The sequence below is a fragment of the Rhinopithecus roxellana genome, chromosome 11, assembly GCF_007565055.1.
Source record: "Rhinopithecus roxellana isolate Shanxi Qingling chromosome 11, ASM756505v1, whole genome shotgun sequence".
NCBI lineage: Eukaryota > Metazoa > Chordata > Mammalia > Primates > Cercopithecidae > Rhinopithecus > Rhinopithecus roxellana.
In genome coordinates, this window is record NC_044559.1 from 52,734,727 (window position 1) to 52,760,206 (window position 25,480).

General features: G+C 57.5%; 1 protein-coding gene across 4 annotated transcripts in view; it reads left to right on the forward strand.

Moving 5' to 3' along the window:
* INPP5A (inositol polyphosphate-5-phosphatase A) overlaps window positions 1-25,480 on the forward strand; it is a 247,020-nt gene that overhangs the window by 184,855 nt on the left and 36,685 nt on the right. For all 4 annotated transcript variants that reach the window (XM_010382741.2, XM_030940368.1, XM_030940369.1 and 1 more), the window contains one exon: window positions 9,388-9,472. In XM_010382741.2, coding sequence (XP_010381043.2) covers window positions 9,388-9,472 — 85 coding nt within the window. The remainder of the gene's footprint in view (window positions 1-9,387; window positions 9,473-25,480) is intronic.

Below are 25,480 nucleotides of genomic sequence, written 5' to 3' on the forward strand. Positions count from 1 at the left end.
GAAGGGGTGGAAGGCTGGATTCTCCAGTGGGTGCTGCTCCAGGGGGAGCTGGAGCTGGTGGGGCCCCTCCTGAGCACTGGCTCCGTCTGCTGCTGTGGTGAGTGTGACCTGCGTGGCTCCTTGCCTGCTGCCCTCACGATCCTCCCAGGTTCCCCACAGGGCTCTGCACAAGGAGTCTAGGGTGGGCCCCCATCCCTGTGCTGTTATTAGCAGGTATATGACCTTGGTTCTCCTCTGCATCTGGCCCCTGCTGAGGGCCCTAAGTCGTGGCCCCTTATCCCCTCTGACCGCCCCTGACCTCTGTCTCCAGAGTGTTGGAGCCCTGGTTCCCTGCCACTAGCCTGATCACAGAAGAGGGGTGGCAAATGCGGGGCCTGGGTGCTGCTGTGCTGGTGGCCACGTTCTGAGGCCGGCCCTCCGCCCTGTGCACGGCCACGCCCTCTGCAGGGGACCTGTCCGGCCTCCCGGGTATCTCTGGAGCTGGCACTGATACCGAGGCAGGGACAGGTCTGCGCCCGGGGACTGTGCTCTCGACTGCCCACTGTGGGGAAGCAGCACAGGTGGGGGATGGGGGCCTGGGCCTTTGTCAGCCACAAAGTGACTGATGACCGCCTGTGCCCTGGGCGCCCTCCCTGGACAGCATATTAGTCGCCCAGGGAGAAGGGCCTCACCCACAGGAGCGGCGCGGTTCTTCCTGCCTGATCAGCCCTCAGCTTCCAGGCCCCAAGCGTCTCGGGGACCTCCCACGGAGCCCCGGAGCAGGGAGGGCCCTGCCGTGTCTGCTGTTGGGTCTTGGTGACAGCGGTTAGGTTGTCAGCATGGCACGGCATTAAAATGTGTCATCGCCCCTTGCTGCCATGGCTCCGCGGCCTCAAGAAAGCAGCCTTTGGGCTTTTGGGCCACTTTTCTGCGTCTCTGCATTCCCATGAATGGCTCCTGTGGCGCGCTCAGCCAGCCGCAGATCCGGACCTCCGCGGCGTGGGGCGGGCCGCGCAGCACAAAGGGAGGCTCTGTCGGAGTCGGGAACAATGGGCCGCCCTTTCACCGCTGCTGCTAACCTCTTGGCAGCCACCAGCAGACCGCATTCTGCTGTGCGGATCGGGCAGGACAATGCCGCGCAGCCTCTGAATGGACGCTGCCACCAACGGGGCCCCATTCAGGGCGTTGGGAACCGGGCGCACATTGTCTGCCCCGCAGGGAGACAGCGAGGAGGCTCCTGCAGCCTCTTCCTGGTTTAATCTCCCGGCGCGGCTTCCCAGGTCTGTGTCCCTATCAGCTGCGGGCCCGCAGCCCCAGGCCCAGGAGGGAGGGCGGTTCCCAGCCCTGGAGGAGGGTGCCGGCCGCGTTAAAACCCAGAGGCACCAGTAGGACCTTCACACCATTCCTCTAAACCTAAAATCATTCCAGAGTAGGAAGATGATTGTAAAACAACTGAGAGACAAACTCGGAGTTCAAGTCTTCAGAAGCGGCCCCAGGGCGAGTGCTGCGGGGTGCCTGCCACCACCACGCCCGTCACAGGGCTGCCGGCCAGGGCTCTGCCGGACTTCTTATCACAGATGCGAACCTTTACTTTTTTGTGTGTGATTTTTGACATTGTTGCTGTCAACCTCTTGTTATGAGAAGTTTAAAAAGAAGACAAATCCCGAATGAGTGGAGTACCAGGCTCTGGGCAGGTGTTGGCGGCATCTGTGCCAGTCTGGGGTCCTGGACCCTGGGCGAGGCCGGGCCGTGCACACCCTTGTGTGGCTCTGGGAGGCACTGAGCACTCAGCCCATGTTGGGGGCAGCCCCGGTCCCTCTCCTGGACACAGAGGTCAGCCCTTGGGGGGCATCTGGGGGCGGAGCCAGAGGTGCACGCCAGCCTTCCTAGGCACCATCCTTCCTGATGCGTCTTGAAACCTTCCTGAGCTTTTAGCTGGGAAGGGGATTTTCCCATAAGTGACAGGACTCTTTGTCTCCCCTCTGAAATGTGGCCTGGCCTAGTTCAACAGAAACATTTTACATTACAACTGTGAAATCTCGGCATAAAGCACCCCTTTGTCCCCCCATTATTTTCTCACAAATACAGTCCATTGTCATGGCGCTGAAGTTAATTTGATCAACATTGGGACATTTAACTTTTATGTCCAGTCTAAAGAGTTGTTTCATGCTCATTTTGGGCATTCAAAGGAAATGATTGCCAGAAAAATAATGTTCTTCTGAATAATTCCAAGCAATTAGTTTCCCAGGGAGAGGCGATGTGATGCCTGCGCCCCAGCCCCGCTTTGTGGCTTTATGGAGGCCATCAGTTAGCTGTCAGCCACTCAAAGAGCCCCCAACCTAAATGTTTCTCTTTAGACGTTCCCAGAACCTGCCTTGCTGTGCAGCCAGTAAAGAAAAGCTGCTGCGTCTCCAGGCAAAGGCAAACTCGGCACTAAAGATCTGGGTCACCCTGAGTGCTCCTGGCCACAGGGCTGGCTCTCGCGCTCCTCACACTCCCACTGGCCTCGGAGAACAGCTCACAGGTTCTTGCTGGTCGTGAGCTCGTCCTGATCAGGCTCTCTTAGATTTGGAGACCTCAGGGTGGCCGAGGTCATGGGTCTGCGGAGCCCACCAGGCACCCTGTGGTGTCCCTCTGCGTGCCCGGGACTCCTGGCAGCACAAGCCCATGCCCTCTGCCTTTCCGCTGCTGTGAAGCCCGCTGCCTCTGTCCCACGTCAGCCTCTCCAGGGCGTGGTCAGTCCAGCTGCTGCCCGGCAGGAGGGGCTCCTTACGCCTGTGCCTCAGTTGAGCCATGGGCTGTGATCTTTATTTTGTTGAACACAGAGTCAAGCACCGAGAAAGGTGGTGCCGCTATGCAGGGGCAACACCTGCACCCGGCCACGCACCTGCACGTTCTCCACATGTTTCCTTTCCTTAAGAAACAAACCATGTGGACCCGCAGGTGCCCCGTCCTCCGTCCTGAACCCCACCCTGGCCCCCAGCATCAGCCTGAATTCAGCACCGATCACTCCTTTGCAGCTTTCTGGCCTCTTGTGACACAGGGATGGATGTTTCGGTACTTATATTATGTGCCAGCATGGAGGCAAGCGTCAACATTGCCATGACATGTGTGTGTGGTTTATGTCTTTACACATGTCAGTGCCTATGACCAACGTGTTCAGCATCATGTGAACGGAGTCTGCTGGACATCTCCGCGACCTCCAGCCATGGTGCTCGGTCATGGGACTCGCTGCCGGCTGTCTGGAGAGCGTTTGGATGGTTTCCGGCCCTTCGGTGGCAGACAGGACGATGCCTGTGCTGGGCCGTGGGGGCCATGTGTCTCCACTCCCGCTGGTCCTTTCCACACCCTGAACCCCAGCGTCACCACTGGCATCTCAGCACTTGGTGGTGTGTTTTCTGCTGACTGGGGAGGAGTGGGGGTCCTAGAGGTTGAGGCACTTCTGTGCCGCACGTTTTGGTGGTTTATGGCGATGTCCGAGCGGAGTTTGAGAGGGTGGGTCTCAGAGTGAGCAAAAGAAAAGTAAAATGGGGATGCTCCGTGTGGAGAGTGTGAGAGTGGTGGCTGCCGAGGGAAAGCCCAGCACAGCCCTCCTGCCGCCCTGCATGGGGCTCCCCGCACAACCCCGCCCAAGAGCACTTGATGTGGGGATGGACCCATTGAAGGGAGTGTGGGCTTTAAAAGGTGCCAGACACTGAGGAGGCACATGCCGCTGGGGCCCAGGATGCCCCCAGCCCCGAGACTGAGGCCCAGGGCCCGTCTTAGCCCCACCCGCTGCGACACAACTCTGTGGCAGGGCTTCACAGCCCACCTTAGTTCTCAGTCTGAGATCCGAGTTCTGGTGACGGCTTGTAGACAGCCGCCTTCTCACTGCGTCCTCTCGTGGGGGAGGGAGGGAGGGAGGGAGAGCTTCTGGTGTCTTCCTCTTTTACAAGGACACCCTTCCTCTTACATCCGGGCCCCGCCTCCCTCCCCCACCCCGTGACCTCAGGTGCTGGCCGCTAAAGGGTTGGGGCTCTGAGGCTGGGACTTACTGGGTGGGGAAGTCGGGGGCCTTTGGGTGCAGCACTGGGGATCAGCGGGTTGGTCAAGGAGCTTCCCCAAGGGCAGTGGTTGCTGCGACTCCACCCAGTGAGCAGCCAGGCCGCCTCAGGCACTCTGGGGGCTCTGCCAGCCCTGAGGCTGACCTGCTGCTTCAGCATGTCCGGCCATCTGCCTGGGTTCTGCCCGGGGGCGCCTTAGACGGCTGTCTTGCAGATTCTGTGGTGCCTGGGTCCTGCCCAGGCGTGCCATAGGCAGCCGTCTTGCCGGTTCTGTGGTGCCTGGGTCCTGCCCGGGCGTGCCATAGGCAGCCGTCTTGCCGGTTCTGTGGTGCTGGGTCCTGCCTGGGCGTGCCATAGGCAGCCGTCTTGCCAGTTCTGTGGTGCTGGGTCCTGCCTGGGCGTGCCATAGGCAGCCGTCTTGCAGATTCTGTGGTACCTGGGTCCTGCCTGCGCGTGCCATAGGCAGCCGTCTTGCCGGTTCTGTGGTGCCTGGGTCCTGCCCGGGCATGCCATAGGCAGCCGTCTTGCCGGTTCTATGGTGCCTGGGTCCTGCCCGGGCGTGCCATAGGCAGCCGTCTTGCCGGTTCTGTGGTGCTGGGTCCTGCCTGGGCGTGCCATAGGCAGCCGTCTTGCCGGTTCTGTGGTGCTGGGTCCTGCCTGGGGGCGTGCCATAGGCAGCCGTCTTGCCGGTTCTGTGGTGCTGGGTCCTGCCTGAGCATGCCATAGGCAGCCGTCTTGCCGGTTCTGTGGTGCCTGGGTTCTGCCTGGGCGTGCCATAGGCAGCCGTCTTGCCGGTTCTGTGGTGCTGGGAGATTCACCCTGAGGACTTGAGGCTTCGGGGTGGAGGGGCGGGCAGAGCTCACGGTGGGTGGAGTAAAAAGTGAAGTCAGACAAAATAGTCCAGCAGTTTCTAGGAAAGTAAAAATAAACAGGCTGGTGTGTTTATTTTGGGGGGATGAGTTTGTTTAAAGTGGCTTAAATACATCTGCGGTGAACCATGCAATGAGATGTTTATGATTATTAAGAGAAACTTTTAAGCAATTAAGTAACTCTAAAATATTCTCAGTAGTTTCAGTAATTTTATATTGTTGATGTTTTTGCTTACGTAAAGTTGTTTGATCAGAGAATGTGGTCCCTACCATAGCAGAGAAACAAACCAACTTTAATAGATTCCCAATTGTACACAACCTAGGCCTTTAAAAGTACAGCACCAAAGGTTTCAGCTACCATTGCTTTCAGTGGTTAAAAAGAAAAAGGAAAGAAAGAAAAAGCCAACTCCTAGCACGTTAAGTGTCCTGGAGGAGACAGGATGAGTGTCTCGTGGCCGGTTTGCTTCCCACACTGCACGAGCTCCACGGAAAAAAAAAACTTGCCCCATGCGAGGCTGATATTTTTTAGGGCCCCAGTGGGACCGCCGATGACGCTGTCCCGTCGCCTCCCTGTCCCCGTGGGGCCTCCCACAGTGTTCCAGGCCCCGGCAGCCTCGCGCCAGGTCCCACTGCTGTGTTAGGGAAGCGCCCGCTGTGGGAACCGTGTTTCGGAACGTTCAACCCGGGACTCTCCGACGTCTTTACTCTGCGGCGTCGTGGGGTCGCAGTTGTCCTGGAGACCGCGGACGAGCCCCCCACGCCCTCGCGGTGGGCAGCTGCTGGGATGACGAGACAGCCCCTCCTCCCAGTGCCTCCGTCGTGTAATGAGACCACTTGTCAAAACAGAGAGAGACACCATTTTCAAGGCCTAAAAAATTGATTTTTATGGCTCTTCTTGTAATTCTCTTTTTGAATTAGGCACATGATATTGATGTGGGCCTACGTTTTAATCATAATAGCTACTGACAAGGTAATTAATTTTAGAACAACTCTTTTTTTTCTCCTGCTCCAAATGGCACTATATTGAAATTGAAAGTGAGCTCTGGGAGGGCAGCAGGGCTGGTACTCAGGTGATTGCCTTGGCCGTGACAGCCCCTTCGTCTTGCGGCCGCCGTGCGCCCTTTAGAGGCAGCTGTAGTTATTAATGGGCTCAGGCTGTTCTGTCAGCAGAGCAGGGTGAGGAAGTGTGGTCCAGTTTAGGGTTTTAATGATGATCCTGCAGGATTCGAGACAGGACGATGACGCTGTGTCTCCAGGGTGTTGCAGGCCCACGTGATGCGTCGCCCGGCGGCTTTCTTGGGAAGCAGGAGCAGCCAGGCCTGGGCAGGACCTCCTGTGAGGGCAGCACCCCAGAGTCCTGAGAGAGAAAACTCGGTCAGTGGAGTGAGGGCCAGCCCAGGAGGCTGCGTTTCCTCTCTCTCTGCACTGGGGAACTTAGGCAGGTTTGTTCCGTCAGGGTTCTGCTGTGCGTTTAGCTGAGTGCGGCCACGTCTTCTTCTATGACAGCGGCCCAGATGCTTGACCGTGTGGGGACGGCTTGGTATCTTGTGGTCTCGCCTACACCTGGGCTTGGCTGGCTGCATCCTGCCCGCTGGCCTGTGGGCATTGCCGCCCTCCCTCGGGAGCCTCCATGCCCCGGGCTGCCGCTCTCCTGGGGACTCAGAGCTCAGGGCCCTCTCTCTTCCTCCATGCACCCGCCCAGCTTTCTGTGCTCACAGGACACAAGAAGCGCTTCCCTTTCTCCCGGGCAGAGCTTGGGGCTTGTTTAAGCAAATCACACTAGAATAGATGAAATTTGTTACAACTGAGACTTAACGTAAAATGGAAGACATTCCAATTAAAAAGATAAACAAGCTTTTTGTGGGCTTTGCCAAGCCAAGCTCTAGCAATTAACAGGCAAGGGGAGCATGAAATAGCTGGGACCATTTTTGAAAGAACTGTCAACAAGAAGGACTTCCCTAGAAAAAGTTGTATTAATTAAAAGCATGCAGGAATTGATTTTACGAAAAGATCTGCAGAAAAGAATAGATTGTCTCAAAAAGACCCGCTGGGAATGTTGTGTCGTGATACAGACTTGGTGGGAAGACGGGGCACGTTGAATAAGTGGTGCCAATCAATTGACCGTCCACTTGGGAAATCGATAAACTTAGATCGCTGCTCTACACCGTAATTCCGCATGGATTAAAGGATAACCCTTAAAACTCTGCCATAAAGATGAAGGTGGGGCCTGCGTGCCCGTGTGGGGGCTGGGGCAGGCATCTCAGCCACAGGGGAAACTGATACATGTGACTATATGGAAATTAAAACTTCTGCCTGACAGAAGCCACCACGGGCAAAACGGAAAGGCCAATCTCAGGATGCCAGGAGCGCATGCCGTGTTCACCGCAGACGGGTTACTCACCGCAGACGCGGGTTACTCTCCGCAGACAGGGGTCACTCTCCGCAGACGGGGGTTACTCACCGCAGACGCGGGTTACTCTTCGCAGACGCGGGTTACTCTTCGCAGACGCGGGTTACTCTCCCCAGACAAGGGTTACTCACCGCAGATGGGGGTTACTCACCACAGATGGGGGTTACTCTCCAGAACTCACGAGGAGACCCCTGGAATTCAAAGAGAAAAGGCCAGGAACCAAAGAGAACAGCAGGCTGTGAAGGAAATGGGAGAAAATGCAAATTTCGATACGTAGATTTAAAAATATTGAGGGTGTGACAGTTAAGACAGAAGTGAACTCCCACGCCGCGGACAGAAGTGAACTCCCACGCCGCGGACGGAAGTGAGCTCCTACGCTGCGGACGGAAGTGAACTCCCACACGCTGCGGGCGGAAGTGAACTCCCACACGCTGCAGATGGAAGTGAACTCCCACACGCTGCGGGCGGAAGTGAGCTCCCACGCTGCGGAGCCAAAAGTGAAATAAAGTGGTGTGGATTCCACCCACACTCAGTCATGAAAGTGTGACCTGCGCAGATGCTCTGTCCTCCCTCGCTCGGGCCTAAAGGCCCTGGAGGGTGCAGGATAGGTCCGCGGCCAGCGGTGGCCCCAGCTGGCGCCTCACAGCCACTTGGCTCTTCAACCCGAGGGTGAAGGTGTCAGCAGCAGCGGCCAGGCAATGCAGAACAGGACCACGTAAGAACTGGGAAGCGGGAGACCGTCTGTTCGCTTGTGGGTTCTTCTACTTCTCAAGCAGATGGATCAAGCTGGAAAAGGCTGACTTAGTGATTGCTCGGGCCCCCTGCTTCCCGGCCTCGTCCCAGTGGGCCCTCCTGTGCCCCTCATGACCCTGTCCCCAGCTCCAGGAGGGCACAGTGCTCCCAGCAGTGACCCACCTGGGCTGGCACTCCCCTCCTGTGGACAGCAGTGCACACCTGCAGTTAACCTGATTGGAAGCTCCCACTTTGGCCTGGCTGATAACCTGAGTTTATTTGGGAAAAAAATGACGACCCACCTCCAAATGCAGTATGCTTGAACGGGCAGCCTCGGTGCTGTCTGTCCCCTGCCCGGGCAGCCCCACCTGGCTCTGGGCTGTGAAATTAAGAAACTTGGCAACCAGAGTATTTCCTTTTTTTGTCTACAGATCACACGTTTCTGTTCCTCTGATGGTCCTGGTGGCCAAGGCCACATGGCGAAGGTTCTCGTGTTGCTTTCACACCAGGAGGGTCGAGTGCCTGGCTCTCCTCGAAAGCAAGCAGTTCACGGCATTACTGACTGGAGCTGTGGAGGGGAGATTTGGGGTTTGAGTGAGCTGGCAGTTTCTGAGATCTTTTTACAGGCTTGTATCTGTAAGTTAGGAAGCCACAGTAGAGAAGCCTTTAGGAAATGGATTGTGATTGATTTAAAATATGAGGAAGAATTCTTCCTGAGTAAAGCTGTACCTGGCTAAAAATATACACACATATGCAGCCATGTTACCCTCTCACTTTGAAATGTCTGCGTGGGGATCATGTGTAAACCTTCAAAACAGGTGTGAGGGGACATCCCTGTCTGAGAAGAGACGGGGGGGGGGCTTCGGTTCCTGCCCGCTCACCTGCCCGGGTCTCCCCGTCCATCTCTCTCTCGCTGTCTGTCCCTCCTCCCGTCTGTCTCCCTCCCGCCTTTCCTGAGCTCTGCGGTGGATTATTCGGTCTCTGGTGGATTATTCAGGCATCCTGTCCGGCCCTTTCCCCTTCTTGGGGCAGCTGTGGTTTTCCATGCGTGAGGCTCTCACGCTGCCCTGGCCCAGTGGGTGAGGACGCGGCTGAGGCTCTGCCTTTCCTCTTTCTCGATGTCGTTGGCAACACATATGTGTCCGTGTTGACGAGGGCTGAGCACTGCTCAGTGGACCTGTGTTGGGGGTGTTCTCAGAGCTGAATTTTGGGGGTGCAAAGAAGCAACCACCGAGTTTCCCCTTGAGCAGGCGACAGAGAGAGTGCAGACGGGGAGTGTGGAGGGGCGCAGGGCCGGGCGGGAGTGCTGGCCAGCTTCAGCCACCTTGGTAACAAGTCCTCTTTTTCTTTCTAGAATCATCGATCAGCGATTTGAGAAGGTTTCCTACTTTGTGTTTGGCGATTTCAACTTCCGGCTGGATTCCAAGTCCGTCGTGGAGGTAGGTGCTGGCGTTCCTCCCGCCCTGGTCTCCTGCCTCGCTCCTGTTGAGGAAAACAGTGGAAGGAGCGTGGCCCCTTACTGGCGCTTTCAATGCCGTCCACCTCCCGGGATGCACTTTTGAAGCCAAAACCTTGCAATGAAGAAGCACGTTTTGCTGTCGGCAGAGGGATCTGTGTTGGAATCCGAGGTGAACGGGCCCTCAAGCTTGTGCCAGATGGTGGGTGGCAGCGCCGCGGGGCTGTGCCCTGTGGCTTCCGCTGTCGGCACCCGAGGAGCTGCTGCAGTGCTGCCACAGTGCCGCCCCCTTGATGCCCACAGAGCCGCAGCCTCTGCAGACTGTCAGGCTCCTTCACACGGTCCAATTTGATCTCAGCGATTTTTCCTCATAACACACGTAAGAACTGTCAGAGCCCATTTTAAACATTGTGCTTTTCTGTCTGCAAAGTCGTCGTTCTGTCAGTTAATGAGTCGTCGACCCGCCTGACCTCTGGGAACTCAGGGGTCCCGGGTGCTCCTGGGTGTGCTCTCGGGCTGGCCAGGACCAGCAGCTGGGACACCAAGGTGCCAGCAGCAGAAAGTGGGCCCTGAGGCTCAGCACAAAGGCCGACGTTTCTCTGTGCTCTGGGTCCTCCCTCCCAGTTTTCATGACTTGGGATTCCACTTCCCAGGCAGCTGTGAAGAGCGGGTTGTGGGAAATGGTGGAGCACCTGCTGCCCACCCGCCCGGACCCTGCTGCCCTCAGCCTCCCTGGTGGTTCCTCCAGGTGCTGGGCATGAGCCAACGGCCCACAGCAGGGCCACCGTGATTCGGATGGGGCCGTGGTGAGTCGGACGGGGATACGGCGGGTCGGATGGAGATATGGCGGTCCCCAAGGCTGTTATCTTCCCATTTTAGTCTCCAGTTCCAAACAACCACACGTATTCATCTTCCGACGGTGGCAGGACATTGTTTCTGAAAGACATACTGAGCTGGCTTTGACCATTCTGGGTCTCCTGTGGTTGGCAGAAATGAGTGCCCCTGAAATCCTCTGTTGAGTTGAGCTGGCAGCACCTCGCCGTGAGGCCCCACCGCATGCCTGTGTGTCAACATTTGGCTGGTGGTGGTGCCTACACGTTCAGTGACTCGTCGGCACTTGCTTCATTGGGCTATGGAGGAGGAAGGCAGGGCCTTTGCATGCGGTGAGCTTGGAGCCCATGGAGTAGTTAAAGCACACACACCCCAGCAGGGCTCCCGAAGTCCTTTACTTCCCGCTGCTGCGCTTCCTTTCTCCTCGTGGAGGCTTTCGAATGGATCGGTCTCTGACCTGCCATCCCACAGGCTGGGCACGGGCTCGAGGGCGGGGGCTGTGCCCATCCTTGCTAGAATCCATGTCCCTGCATTCGATGCTGTCTGGGACATGGGAGCAAGGCCCGGGGACCACAGAGATTGGGCCCTGTCGGAGGCTTCACCTCCACCTCCGCCAAGCCACAGGGGGCTAGAAGCGGCATTTCCCGCAGCTCTGGAACGTCTCCGAGCGAGCTCATTTCTAATCTGTTACTTGAGAACCAGTGAGTCCACAGTGCACATAAGTACTTCCCACTCTGACTAGGGGTGGCCAGGATGAAAGCAAGCAGAACCCGTGAAAGACCAAGCCGATCAATCCCAGGCGCCCAGCAACTGGGGAAAGGTCAGGGAGCTTGGAAAGGGCCTTTTCCTCCTGGTAGAGCAAATGTCACGGTAAAGGGCAGCCGGTCCTGGCCGGGTCAGAGCTGTGGTGAGGCATGCGTTGGAACAGCCACGGGAGCCTCCCTGGTGAAGGGAGCCAGCTGCTGGGCCCAGTGGCCGGGCCGTGTGACTGCAAGACATGGGGGGCAATGGGAAGCCTGGACTCTGGGGCCTGTGGGGCTTGCGTGGCCGCTCTGGTTTCTGCAGGCATGGGGGGCCTGGACTCCGGGGCCTGTGGGACGTTGGGCGACTCCTGTGAAGGACTGCAGAGCTTTCCTTTTTCTACTGAGCAGAAAAGGCAGAAAGTACCTCACCGGGGTTTGTGTGTGGGTGTGACCGTGAGAGGCGGCATGATGGGAGGACAGTGCAGGGGCCTCGGGAGCCGGCTGGGGTCTGCCTCATCTTCTCCTGCGTCGCCTGGCCTGCTCCCCTGGCCACCCTGAGCGCCTTCACACACAGCCCTCAGCCTTCATGGGTCACTGTCAGCAGTGTTTTCTGATCACCAAGATCGGCCCTGTTTCTTAAAGAGCTCCTCTCACACAGGCAGTAGCTCCCGCCCAGGTCTAGATGGCCCCGGTGCCCTGGACGCCGCCAGGGAGGTGGGTGCAGAGCGGGAGCTGCCTCCCAGGCCTCAGTGGACTCTCCAGACCTTCCGGTTTCAGGTCTGGGACCTGCCCACATTTTCCCCAGGAAGAAGCAAGACCATGCTCGCCCCCACCTGTGCTCCGTCCTCCGTGTTCGTGTTAGGCCGTCGCTAAAGGAGCTTCCGCCCTGCTGGAGGGTCCATCTGTGTTCGTGTTAGGCCGTCGCTAAAGGAGCTTCCGCCCTGCTGGAGGGTCCACGCAGGGGCCATGCTGGGGAGGGCACTGGCCTGAAGCCAGAGTTCCAAGATTCCCATCACTGACAAACCAGTGAGACCTTCCACGGCAGCCTCTTCACGCTTAACTTTCAACATCAAGCTACAAAGGACGGGAGTTCTAATGGCTGTGCTTAAGGGGCTGTTTACTTTGTGAACTGGTGATAAATAGTTTTGCAGAAACGGCCACTTTCTCCTGAGAGTCAGTAAAGAGCTTCAGGAACCTCCAGGCCATGGCTTTGTGGGAGGCTGGTGGAGCACTCCAGGGCCAGTGAACACCTGTGTGAGAGCCGCCCACGCCACCATAAGCCTCACCGGCTCCCGTCCCCAGGAACTGAGGAGTCTCCGTTCTTTGTCACTTTTCCATCCACAGTAACTGGAACAGACAAGGAGTTGCTTGAAATGCTGTTTTTCCCGTCAGTCCCCCACAGTAGCTGGTTTTAGATGGAGCTCAGCAGCGTGGGTCCGTCTGCCCTGTCCTCAGCCCCTGCAGGGCCCTCCCTGCCGCCCCCTGGTCTTGCCTCAGCCCCTCTGCTCTGGACCGGCCAGGCCCCTTTCTGGGCTCCATGGGGTGTGTCACTGCCACCAGCCTGCCTCCACCCCCGTCACGCTGGTGTCCTGCCTGCCAGGGCCGCGTGGGCGAGTTGGGTGTCAGACCCAGTACAGCCGGGTGGGCTGGTGGGCATGCTGGCCGGGCCGTGTGGGCAGCGTGGAAGGGGGCGCCGCCTGCTGCAGGACAGTTCACGTCCGTCCCTCACGCCCCGTCTGCAGGCTCCGTGGCCGCTCTGCAGCCCCAGCCACTCCGCTCTGTGGAGAGGTATCCTGGGAGTGGAAAGAGCAGCTCCTGCGTGCGGCTTGTCAAGACAGTGGATGTGGGGCTTGCCTGTCAGTCTAAGCGTCAGGTGACTGTAAGTCTGGAAGGGAAAGAAAATTGCAGTCTTCCTGGAAACTCTCTGCATGCCCCAAGCGGATTTCTCAAAGGAACAGTAAGCGGGAACCCGACAGAGCTCCTGCGGGCCTGGCTGACCCAGGTGGCGTCCTGAAGTCCCACCCGCCTTGGCGTGTCCTCCTGTGAGCCTGACCACAAGCTGCCCCCACTCTGCCCCCGCAGCAGCCACTAGGACATGTGGCTGACAAGCACCGAGGGCAGCCCAGGAACCCAATTTTTCATTTCATTTCATTTTAATTAAGATCTGGTAGAGCTGCATGACTAGTGGCTATTCCACAGGACAGTACAGACCAGGTGATTTTCAACCAGTGCAGGGGCTGTCGCTGGGGAGGAACATTCCCGTGGACTTACCATCCAGCCAGCCTGGGCTCAGCTGCTTCCCAGTGCATCCCCGTTCTTGGAACCACAGCCCTGAGGTGGGTCCTGGGTGGGGTCTCCTCCATGCTGTCCAGCAGACATGGCGGTCATTCATATGGGACAGCGTAGCGTGGTCAGCCCTGCACAGTCCCAGAGAAGAGTCGGGCCTGGGTTCCCCCAGGTGAGAGGTCAGAGAACAGAGAAGGCGGCCCTGGAGGTGACCGCGCCCCTCCCACTTACCAGGCGCCCTTGGGAGTGACCGCGTTCCCCCTGCATATCAGACGCCCCTGGGAGTGACCACGTCCCTGCCCCGTATCAGACGTCCGTGGGAGTGACCACGTCCCTCCTGCGTATCAGACGCCCCTGGGAGTGACCATGTCCCCCCGCGTATCAGACGCCCCGGGAGTGACCGCGTCCCTGCCCCGTATCAGACTCCCCGGGAGTCCCTGCCCCGTATCAGACACCCCTGGGAGGGACCGCGTACCCCCGCGTATCAGACGCCCCTGGGAGTGACCGCGTCCCCCCTCCATATCAGACACCCCTGGGAGGGACCGCTTACCCCCGCGTATCAGACGCCCCTGGGAGTGACCGCGTCCCCCCTCCATATCAGACACCCCTGGGAGGGACCGCGTCCCCCCGCGTATCAGACGCCCCTGGGAGTGACCGCGTCCCCCCTCCATATCAGACACCCCTGGGAGGGACCGCGTACCCCCGCGTATCAGACGCCCCTGGGAGTGACCGCGTCCCCCCTCCATATCAGACACCCCTGGGAGGGACCGCGTCCCCCCGCGTATCAGACGCCCCTAGGAGTGACTGCGTCCCTGCCCCGTATCAGACGCCCCTGGGAGTGACTGCGTCCCTGCCCCGTATCAGACACAGGTGTTTTCAGCAGCAGGTTTTCTTCACTGGTGCCATTTGTTGGTGTCGGACACGAGGAGGGGACCAAGGAAGGGAGTGCAGGAGGCGGTGGCTGAGGCTCCGGTGCGTCTGCTGGGAGTGGGGGCTCTCCAGGCCCGCGATCAGCTTGGGAGGGAGCTGGACTCTGGCGAGGGTTTCCCCGGTGAGGGTTTCCTCCGGTGAGTGTTTCCTCCTCTGCAGAACTCGGTGTTCACTTGAGTTGGCAGAAGGAAAGTCGTGTGTGCTCTGTGATTATCACCCAGGCATGCCTGGGGCGTTCGTGGGAAATCCAGGTTCCGTCTGCAAAGGTCCCTTCTAAGCGGCACCAGAATTGGACCCCATGTCCCAACAGACGTAGATGCCACCCAGGGGAGCCCCCAGCACCCCAGGCATTGGCGATGCAGGTTCCTGGGAGCAGGGAGGCCTCATTCACACGCCCGGCCACCCTGGTCTCTGGGCTCTAGGACGCTGCCCACGATAGCGGCTGCCCACGTAGTTACCAGGTCCTGGCTTACAATGCCCTCCCCCTGGACAGACGTGGGTCTTACTGTTCTGCGTTGTTTGTCTGCCGTTTGCAAAGGAATGGGAAGAAAAATGAGTAGTTTTAAACTGCACTGTTTACTCAGTAAGTGTGTAAGATCTTTGCATTAGTTTTTGGAGGGTTTTCCTGCCCACGTGGCTCTTTAAGACTGTGGATACATGGCTGTTCATTTGACAAAAGTCTTTCATTACGTTTTGCACACAGTTTACTACGTAAGTAAAGCGAGCCTGGTGAAAAATAGGGAAAAATGCTGCATAGTGTAGAGTTTTTCTAGAACTGTTTAGTCAAGGGAAGGCCACACCTCTGGAATAAGGACCGCTTTTCCCTCCTGGCATCATCAACACAGTCATCAGTTGTGTGTAAAATTCCACAGCTCACAGGAGCTAAGCCCTTGGTGCAGTGACTGGCCCGAAGCTGAGCATATGGATCCCATAGCCGCAGGGATTTTCTGAGGGCTGGAGGCTGTGAGGAGTCACAGGACCCTGGAACTGACCATGGGGAAGACCCTGAGGCCCAGGGCAGGGGCAGTATCCCCAGGGTCACCTGCGGCCCCTCAGTGCTGCATGGCGCCTCCACGTAGCCATGTCGTTCCCTGTGGGCTGCAGACATGGAGGTCACAGCCTGTCTTCTGTTTGCTCTTCAGTGGATGTGGAATGTGCACGCCAGGTGGAGCCTTCCTGCGCACTGAGTCTCCTGTCCCCGTGTGGGGAGATTCCTGCGGCGGTGGCTCAGAGGACCACAGGCTATTCTCTCACAGTCCTGGAACCTGGACGTCCAAAATCAAGGTGTCCTAGTGCCATGCTGCTCCTGGAGGCTCCAGGGGGGACCCCTCCTTGCCTCGCCCAGCCACAGGTGGCCCAGGTGGCCCTGGCTTGTGGCCACATCTCCCCTGCCTGCGCCTTCATCCTCATGTGGCCTTTCCTTGTAAGGACACGAGTCCACGGACTTAGGGCCCACCCAGGATGTCTCAGCCTGAGATCCTTAATTAGTTGCACCTGCGAGACCCCATTTCCAAACAAGGCCCCAATTCTGAGGCTCTGGGTAGACATGAATTTGGGGGCACACTGTACAGCCCAGGACAGCAGGCAGCACTGGAGGGACTCTCCAACCACGTGGTCGACTGAACGCTAGCACAGAAAACGTTTATTTGAAAGCCCTCTCTAAAAATAGATCTCACTGAAAAATGATCAGGTTTTTTTGGTTCGTGGTGATTAATTGTAGCTGCATTAGTTAAGGTGCCAATTAGGTATATTAATTGAATTTTAAAATACCATCTAAGCACCTCTTTCGGAAAATCAAAATCTGCTAGTTGGCATGGCATGGTTTTTAAAAAGGGTTTCTAACTAAAACATTTCATAGAAATTTTGTGGAAACCAAAGAAAATTCTGCATGATTTTTCTTTGAGACTGTCTTGGACCAAGGAATTGAGGGCAGGTGTTTGGGGACCCCTCGTGCCGGCACCAGATTGGGCTGTGCTAAATGCTGATGTCGGCCTCTGTGTGTGAACGGGCTGATGCCAGCCTCCCTCTGTGTGTGAACGGGCTGATGCCAGCCTCCCTCTGTGTGTGAACGGGCTGATGCCACCTACCTCTGCGTGTGAACGGGCTGATGCCACTTCCCTCTGTGTGTGAACGGGCTGATGCCGCCTCCCTCTGCATGTGAACAGGCTGATGTCGGCCTCTGCACGTGAACAGGCTCGATCTCCACTTGGCCTTGTGGCATGTCCCTATTCCAGTTTCCTTCCACATGAAGCTTTTTGATGAAGAACTGACAGGAGTGCCTGGGAGCACCATAGAAGATAGATCCTGGGCTCTCCCAAAGCTATGAGTCACCTGGGAGCCCCTTAGCACACAGATCCTGGGCTCTCCCGGACCTACCAGTCACCTGGGAGCCCCTTAGCACACAGATCCTGGGCTCTCCCGGACTTGAGGGTCTCCTGGGAGCTCCTTAGCACACAGAACCTGTGAGTCAGGCCCAGGGCCCGGGCAGCGTCTCTTTCTCATGTCTGCCTGGCACCAGGCTCAGTGCGGCTGGGAACTGGCACTGCGCATGTACCTCTGGTCAGGGTTCAGGCTCGGTCCGTGCTACCCACAGTGCCATTCGCCCGTGCAGCCTCCAGTGACGCATCGCTGAGGATGCACCTGAGATGCCAGCTATGCTCTCATGTGACGTAGATGCAGTGACTAACCTCACCCCTGGGCTGGACTGGCCTGGCAGGACCACACCCGGAGGTGGCCACCATCACTGCCCAGTGATCTCAGTGCTCCCTGAGGCTGTGCGCTTCTCCTTTCTGAGATGAAAAGTGGATGAGGAATCCCTGTGGTCCAGGGCCTTGTTTTCCTCGCACCGCTTTCATTTTTTGCACTGTGGTCTGGCCTCTGGTTCCTTTGCAGCTGGGAAGTATCAGGAGGAACTGGAGCCTGGAGTAGCTCAGTGTGGCCTGGGCAGAGCACGGATTCCCAGTGTTTCCAGCTGCTCAGATGAGTGGGCTCTTGTTCACACAGGCCTGTGGGTGGCTGAGGCTCTGAGCGGGTGAGCATCACCCTGTTGGCTGCCTTGTGCGCGCCTCATTGGTCCAGCAGGTGTGTCCTGTGTGTTTGCTATGTGGGCCCAGTGCCAGGATCTGTGTACTGCCTGCCCTCAAGACCATGGCCTTGGGCACCAGGAGCGCCTGGGGCAGTGGGTTTGCCTGGTGGCTGCCTCCCCCACCTTTCTTCAGTTCTGCTCCACCTGCCTGGGAACAATTTCCCCCCAAAGTGTCTGTGCACATCTCGCCGCCTTCCTAGAAGCATCTGCGTTTTAAAGGAGAGGGAGTGTCAGAGTCAAAGGCCAGCAGGAGTGTCTTGCAGGGTCCTCGGATGGAGCTAGCTTTGGGGCCTGGATGGGGTGGGTGTCAGTCCTTGAAATCCGCTCTGCTCTCCCTCTTGGCAGAACAGCTGTGTGGTGAGCCCCTTAGAGGAGGCCACACAGAGGTAGGCAGGGCCTCCCAGAGGGCTCAGAAGTGTTATCTGCTCCCCAGCCATGTGGAGCTGGCACCTGCCTTTCCTTCCCCTGAGCCTTTCTTTCAAACAGCAGCATGGGTTAGAGTGAAACCCTATGGGCTCCACACAGGCTGGTCCTCCCCACCCGCCACAACCCCCCGTGTTGGCACCATGTTCAGAGGCCACGTTGGCACCTGCAGTCTGGCTCCGTGGGAGCCGGCAAAGGCCACACCCAGCCTCCACCCCGGGTTCGTGGGGACATCTGTGCTCTCCTCTGGGGTGGTTTTCAGATTGCCCAGGGTCAGAGTAAGCAGACACAGTTCTGAAGGTTCGTGGACAGTGGCAGAGTCGTGCATAGCCAGAGCGCATCAGGAAGCCATGTTTATCACAGTGCACAGAGCGTCCTGCCTGATGGAGTGTTCTGGGAATGCTAGAGGCTGGGGGCCGGCGGTGCCCGGTGGCACAGCGCCCTGGGACGGTGTCAGTGCAGAGGGACACATGAGTTTAATGGTCTCTCAGAAACCACGGCTGGCCTGGCTTTGGTTTCACTGCTAAGCTCCCACCCACAGCATCCCATCCTTGCCCCCTCGGTCCTGGGCTGATGGAGTCGTCCCCTTGCTCTCAATGCCGACCGTGTTGCTCTGCCTGCTCACAGCGCCTCCTTGGTGCCCTCAGTGGCAGGCTTGCTGGAAAGACACATCGGAGGTTAATTAAATCCATCTCCACAGCAATGGGGGGCCAGGCAGAGCCGGGCTGGCAACAGCAGATTAAATACAGGGTAGTTTGCCCTGCCGTGAGTCCAGGGACAGGGCTTCTGGGAGGAGGACCAGCCTGGTGGCCCTGGAGGCTCTCAGCCCCCGAGGTAGAGACCTGCTTGTGATTTTTGGTGGCAGGAGGGTTGCAGGGATTGGATCTGGGAGTCCTGCCCTGCCCCGCACCAGCCTGTGAAAGAGGCTCTGTGTGCAAAGTGAAGAGAGTCTGTCTCCTGGGAATGCCCAGCCTCCTGTGTTTCAGATGCAGATTAATGCAGACATGCTCACAGAGCAGAACTGAAAAAACGATACTGGAATCAGATCTGGCACCACGGAAGCTGTAATTAAAACCCACACACGTGAAGCATGCCAGTCGTGTGCCATCTAAGAGGGCTGTGCATCCTCACACGAGTCAGTGATGCAGCCTGCGGCTCCGGCTGCTGCTGGGATGTTCAGAGGGTGTGTTGCATGCCTCGCGCGGTGGCAACTGGCAGCTGGGGCGCTCAGCTGGCCGTGGTGACAAAGAGTGACAGCAGTGCCAGGCGCACCCGGCTCCGCGCGCCCCGACCGCACACCACACCTGTCGTCCATCACCTCTCTGACAGTGACGGTGACAGATGCGTCTTCGGAGGCTGGTGTCCGTTTTTAACAACCAGTTGCCAATCACTGACAGGTACATGGTCAGGTGCCAGCTGGGCCTGCAGGGGAATGGCCATGGGGGGCGCTGACATCCAGAAGGAGCCGTCCTCGGAGAGAGGCTCACGTCGTGAGGAGACACCCCAAGAGCCGGGCTTCCCAGAACACGGCTCTCAAAAGGGTACCAGGGAGGGTCCCACCACTGCCTGTGAGGCATGATCCCAGCACCTGCCTCAAAGGCCGTGTCTACTGTTCAGTGGAGACTACAGCCAGCAAGAACGGCTGAGGCCAGCCTGCCCCGCAGCATAAGCCTAGGCCCAGACCTCAGACATTCCTGGCACCCAGGTATCCTTCTTTCTAGTGTGCACTGCGTCCTGGGAGGAGGGGCAGCTGTCAGCCAATAGGTAACATCACACCTGGTCATGGCCCCCCACAGCCCCACAGACTCCTCTGAATCCTGCTGGCTGCTCTGGCTCCAGCCAGGTTCCAGGTGAAGTTCTGACTTCATCTGATTACCGGCTGCCTTGTTGAGCCCCTCTGCCCCTGATCCCTCAGCCGTGGGCACAGTGGGCGCTGTGGGGCTGTGGGCAGGAGAGGCTGGGTCCCTGTGTCCACTGGCAGCTCCCATCGGGCGTGACAGGCGGGGACGACTGTGCAGCTGTTGCTAGCCCCGTGTATGGGTAGGCCTGAGCTCCTAGAAACTGAGAGGATGGCAGCCGACTCCTCAGCCTGGCGATGTTCCTCCATCAGCTCAGTCGGGGCAGCCCTCCAAAACCCTGCACCATTCAGGATTTGGCCCATCCCGCAGCCATGAGCGGACTCGGTGTGGCACCATGGGCACAATGTGCATCCAGAGGGCAGGTGGCAGGGACGGTCCCTTCTAACTCCCATAGACCCCCAGAAAGCCTGGCTCAGAGTGACACTCCTGCAGACCCTCAGCACCATCTCCAGAGCAGCATAGATGGAAAGATGCACACAGCCCCGTCCACCTGCTGTGTGGGTTAAAGTTAGCGCAGCCGCGTCCTCCTGCCGCCATGGGCGGACATTAGTCGTTATCCAGTTCTCATCTTACCTTGGGACCCAGTGTGCAGACAGACCTTATGCAGATCCAGTGGGGTGCTGCCCTCGCCATGTGCCCAGCGTGCTCTGGATGGCGAGGCAGGCCAGTGGCAGCCTCTCTGCCCTCTCTGCCAGCTCCTCAGGGCCACGGGGATGGCCTTCCCTGAGGGTGGAGGTCAGGGCGGTGGGGGCCTGCAGAGGGCATGTGAGCTAAACCATGCTACTCGGCTCACTCACTGGTTATTCCAGTCTTGGTGTAAAATAGCAACGGCAGCAACGGAATCACTAATTTAAATCATTAAATTTATTTTGTAATTTTTCTCTTTAAAAAGAGACTTTTATTTGGTCTGTTTCTATATAGGGCCTCTGACCTCAACTGAAAATAAAATAAAATGTTATACTTAATTATTGTGATGACATTAGGTTTCATAGGTAGGGGATTTTCTTCTAGGAAGTTCACTTTGCAAGTATTATCCAATATTTTCAACTGGTAGATTGATGCCAAAAATCTTCTCATTTTATAGGAAAAGAAGACAAAAACTAAAAGACATAGTGGCATTTTCTCCAGTCTATCCTAGAACTCTGTTAGAGGAACTGTTTTTGGATTCATTCGTAATTGATTCATAATCCGTAGTGTGTTCACTAATCGTTAGTGCACTTTTCTGTATTTCTTATGAGCTCATACTTTATTTAAAAATTCCTCTGCCTGCCCTTGGTTTAAAAGAAACCCATGGGAAAGGTAGGGCACAGAGCAGGTCTCCCGTGCCAAGGCAGACCTTGGAGACCCCAGACACTATGTAGCCTCATTCGTCCCTCCTCCTTCACACATCACGCCCGGCTCCTCCGCTAGCAGTCAATGGCTCTGAGAAGCATGCAGGGACCTGGGACGAAGGCTGAGCTCTGTGCCCTGCGTCCCCCTCCCTGTGCCACGTCCCTCTCCCCACATCCAGCTGTGCCAGTGGAAGGCCAGGGATATCCGGAAGGAGCCACCGAGAGGCACAACAGGTGCTTCTGCCACCGGGCAGGGCCGGTCCTGTGGAGCCACCCCGGGCCCAGCAGAGGGTGCCTGGCATGTGCTAGACACAGCCTGAGAAAGAGACCCGCCGCCTTCTTCCCAGAAAGTCTGTTGAGCTCTCGATGGCGTGAGAGCTAGCGGGCGCCACTCCCGTTCCATGCGCACCACGTCCAAGCCTGCCAGGCTGCTGGAGTCCGGGAGCAACCTTGGGAGAGGACATGAAAGAGTCTTTATGGCATGTTGTTGTTCTGGGTGGCCGCAGACAATGCACACAGAGAGGAGCGAGGCCTCCGATGCTGACGCCAGCATCTCCCCACGACAGCGCCTTTCACTGGCTGCATTTCTGCACCCCGTAAGCTCGGGATGCAGGGCCTTGTGCCCGGCCCTGGGGCTCGCAACGAGGTCGGTGCTCCAGGGCCTCGCAGTGGGCGCTTTTGTCAAGGGATGGGTCCCCTTTCGGGGGGGTCTAGGGTTCACCAGGAAGACCTTTGAAAAGATGGAGTTCACCAGAAGAGCTTTCTCTTGGGAAGTCAAAGTATGGGAGGCCGGCGAAGTGTCTGAGGTCCTGCCCGCAGCCCTCCCAGCAAACCCCGCCCCACAGCCCCCCCCAGCATGCCAGGCTGTCAGCTCCTCAAATTCCATCCGGGATGGTCATTCTCTGTGTCTGGTGCCCACCCTGGTCCTAAAAAGCTAGGAAATTGGACCATGGCACACTTAGCAGAACATCTTCCCTGGCTTCACTGTGGGCTGAGCACGGGAGCGTGACCCTGAGGAAGGGTCCTTGGTGCCTGCCGCCCTCACCACACATTTCCCATGCCAAGTCCGGCTGGGGTCCCTCTGCAGAGCTCAGGCCCAACCTCTGGAGAAGTCTGCGTGGGGCCTGTGGTGGAGGCATGCCAATGGAAGACAGCGGGAAGGTGGTTCAGTCATTACCCTGCACCTGCTACCCCCAAAGCCCGTCAAGCCTGGAGAGCACAGCTGTTGCCCTGTGGGCCTGCATGCTAATAGGTCCTGGTAGCCACCAGCATACTTGGGGGTGGTGGCTGTAGCGCCAGCCCCCTGACCTCAGCCACTCCCAGGGGGGAATGCAGCACTCTCTGGCCTCTGCTGCCCTCCTCGCCCTCCTCACCCTGGGGGCCAAGTGAGCCGCCCTCTCACTTCCAAGAAGCCGCACATGCATGTGCCGTAGGAAAGGAGTCTGGAGCCTCCGGGAGTTAATTTGAGATGATATGTGCTATTTCCAAAGATCACCACTTGGATGTAGTGCTTGCGAGGCCTTCACCATGCCCCCTGCCAGGGCCCAGGGGCCTCAGCAGGGGCGTCTTCTAGGGTCTGGGGACCTTGTCTCTGCCCTGTGTGGCCGTTGGCCTGTGTATGTTTGATGAGCACTGACGTTCGGGGGTGCCGCCTGTGTCCACCCCAACGGAGATGCCAGAGGACTCCAGAGGTGCGGCTTCCTCGGCACTTTCCGTGGCGCCCCCAGTATGAAGCAGGTTTTGAAGCCAGGACTTGCACCTCAGGGCCGCCTGTGAAGTGATTGGTTGTCCTCCTTTCCCACTCCACAGCGATGTCTGAGACCTGCACCGACATCCATAATGTGAGTTACCAAGGAATAGCTAACCCCACGGGACCAGCAGTGCGTCTCTAGGTGGATGTCCAGAGGACTGGGGCGTTTGTCAGAACTTAGCGTTTGAATTATCTCTGCCCATTTGCGGTGACCTGATAGTAAACCTGGAGCTTCCACTTGCTGGTTTGTCAGTGGGCTGTGTAGTTTTCTGAACTGTAACGAAAGTTGCCCCCTCGATTCTGAGCAGTGGTCCGGACCCTGAGGCACATTCAGGGCAGTAGCGGTGGGAGCCTCTTAGTTCATCCCCTTTCACAGGGCAAGCGTTATGTTGATGTAGTGGCACACCGCATCCTGGAGCACAGATTTATATTCATGTTCACCATTGCTAGGAGAATTGTTGTTAGTATAGAACATGTTTGTGCCCTGGAGTCAGTTCTGTTTTCTAGAGTCATTCAAGAACTTTCCATTGAAAACGTGACGATTTCCTATTAACCTGTTTTAAGGAAAACCTATGTAAAGTACTCGGCCTTTCGTTGTGAACCATCTTTTAGAAATCCTTTTCCACTTCCTCCTTTCATCACTGCCGCTAGAGGTGGGCTACATGGAACTTCCACGTATAACCCTTCTTTATTTCTAGACATGTTTATGATTAAAATTTAACCAAAAATTACAGGATAATAGAGAAGGATGGGACTTGGCGAGTTTCTTCCTGCTGTGCCTTTGGTCAGTTTTCCAGTGAGAGTCACTCACAGGGTCCGCAACGTTCGCCCCCAGCATTCACCACCAGAGGGTCAGGCTTCTCTGACATCACAGTGATTTCCAGGAGGAGGAGGAGGAGGGGGAGGGGGAAGGAGGGGGGAGGGAAGGGGGAGGAGGAAGGAGGAAGAGGAGGGGGGAGGGGGGAAGAGGGGGAGGAGAGAAACCCCAAGACTTCACCGACAAAGAAAGGAGAAGGCCAGGGACAGTGGTTCACACCTGCCTTCCCAGCACTGTGGGAGGCTGAGGCAGGAGGATCATTGAGCCCAGGAACTCAAGACCAGCCTGGGCAACATAGGGAGTCCCTGTCTCTACGGAAGATAAAAAAGTAAAATTAGCCAGGCACTGTGGGACAGGCCTGTAGTCCCAGATACTCAGGAGGCTGAGTCGGGAGGATTGCTTCATCCCGGAGGTCGAGGCTGCGGTGAGCCAGCTGTGATCGCATCACTGCACTCCATCCTGGCCAACAGAGGAGGACCCTGTCTCAAAAACATAAAAATAGAGATAAATAAAGAAAGGCACACATCCTGTCTTGGGTTGACAGCATGAGATGGGCTGGCCAGATCTCCACAGCCTGAGAGCAGTCAGCTCTGTGTCTGTGGGCCACAGGTGGTTGGTCTCTGCCTGGTTCCTGCTGGACAAACGCTGCAGGTTCACACCGCAGGAGGTTCTTGGCGTCTGTGCCAGGAAAGTTAGAGCTTCCTCATCCGCGGAACCCCAGCCTGCGTTGCACCCAGAAGTGACACCCCCGAATGAAGCTAGAGGCTGCTCTTCTCTCCGCAGAGCCCCGGCCCTCATCACACCCAGACGCAGACACCCTGGAATGAAGGTGGGCGTTGGTATCCGCGTCTGCTTGCTTTGCTCAATGGCTGATGTAAACTGCAGCTGGCTGCAGCACCCGCAAATGGCTTCTTTCCAAGATGTGGCCGTCCTCTGCAGAAAGAATGCATACTTACAGAGAAGGCACTCGCACCTGCGGGAGAGCGAAGGCCAGGTCAAAGCTGTGTGGGACAGGAGGTGTCCTCACGAGTCTCCTGGAGAGAGCCCCGCTCCCAGACACTGATCAGCACCGGGGCCCACAGCCCTGAGGGGCAGTTGCTCTGTGAACCTACTAGTTAGAGCTCATGAGCCGGGCTGCATCAGACGGGCCAAGGAGAGCTGGCAAAGTGCTCCTCACAGGTGCCTGTTCTGTTCCTGATGGACGAATCCAGGTGAGTCCTGCGTGAACACAGAGCTCAGAGTTCCACCCTGAGAACACACTCTGTTCCCCATGATGCAGCCCCAGCCTGGGTGTAGCCTGCAGGAGGAGGCCTTTTCCCCTTGATGCAGCCCCGACCTGGGCCAGCATGCTTAGCCCTGCCCTGCAGGAGGAGGCCTTCGCCCAGTGGCACCAATCTCAAAGGTGACACCACGCCTTGTCCTGAGCAGAGAGGGTGCCCACCACCTCTGGAAGTCAGCCCCAGGCCTGAGCAAGAAGGCCGCCCCCAGCTTCGCGTGCTGGCCATTAGTTTCAGACGCTGCCTGCCGTCCCCAATGGGAAGGCGACTGCATCCCGTCTGGCACCCGGTCAGGCTGTGTCCAACCAGAGCTTCCCGTGCAGGGTTTGCTCTTGTAGTCGTTGCTGTTCTTCAGGGAAGTCTCGGAGACGGGCACAGCTTTCCATAAATTACGGCCCCGTGAAGCAAAAAGCACCTCCCGATGAGTTTTGGGCCATGAGGGACACCCATCTCCAATGCTTCCTTCCCCATGTCTGGAATCCATGGTGAACCTGGGCCCTTGGTAGCCAAGAAACCCATCATTAAAATTCATGATGCCGGTTTGGTCCTCCTTGCCGAGATTTATCATTGACAGGCATCCCGCGTCCTTTGGCCCTTTATTTAACTGCCGAAGGCATTGTTTTTAAGACCATTTCTTTTGCAAGAGTTTCCTTTCAGAT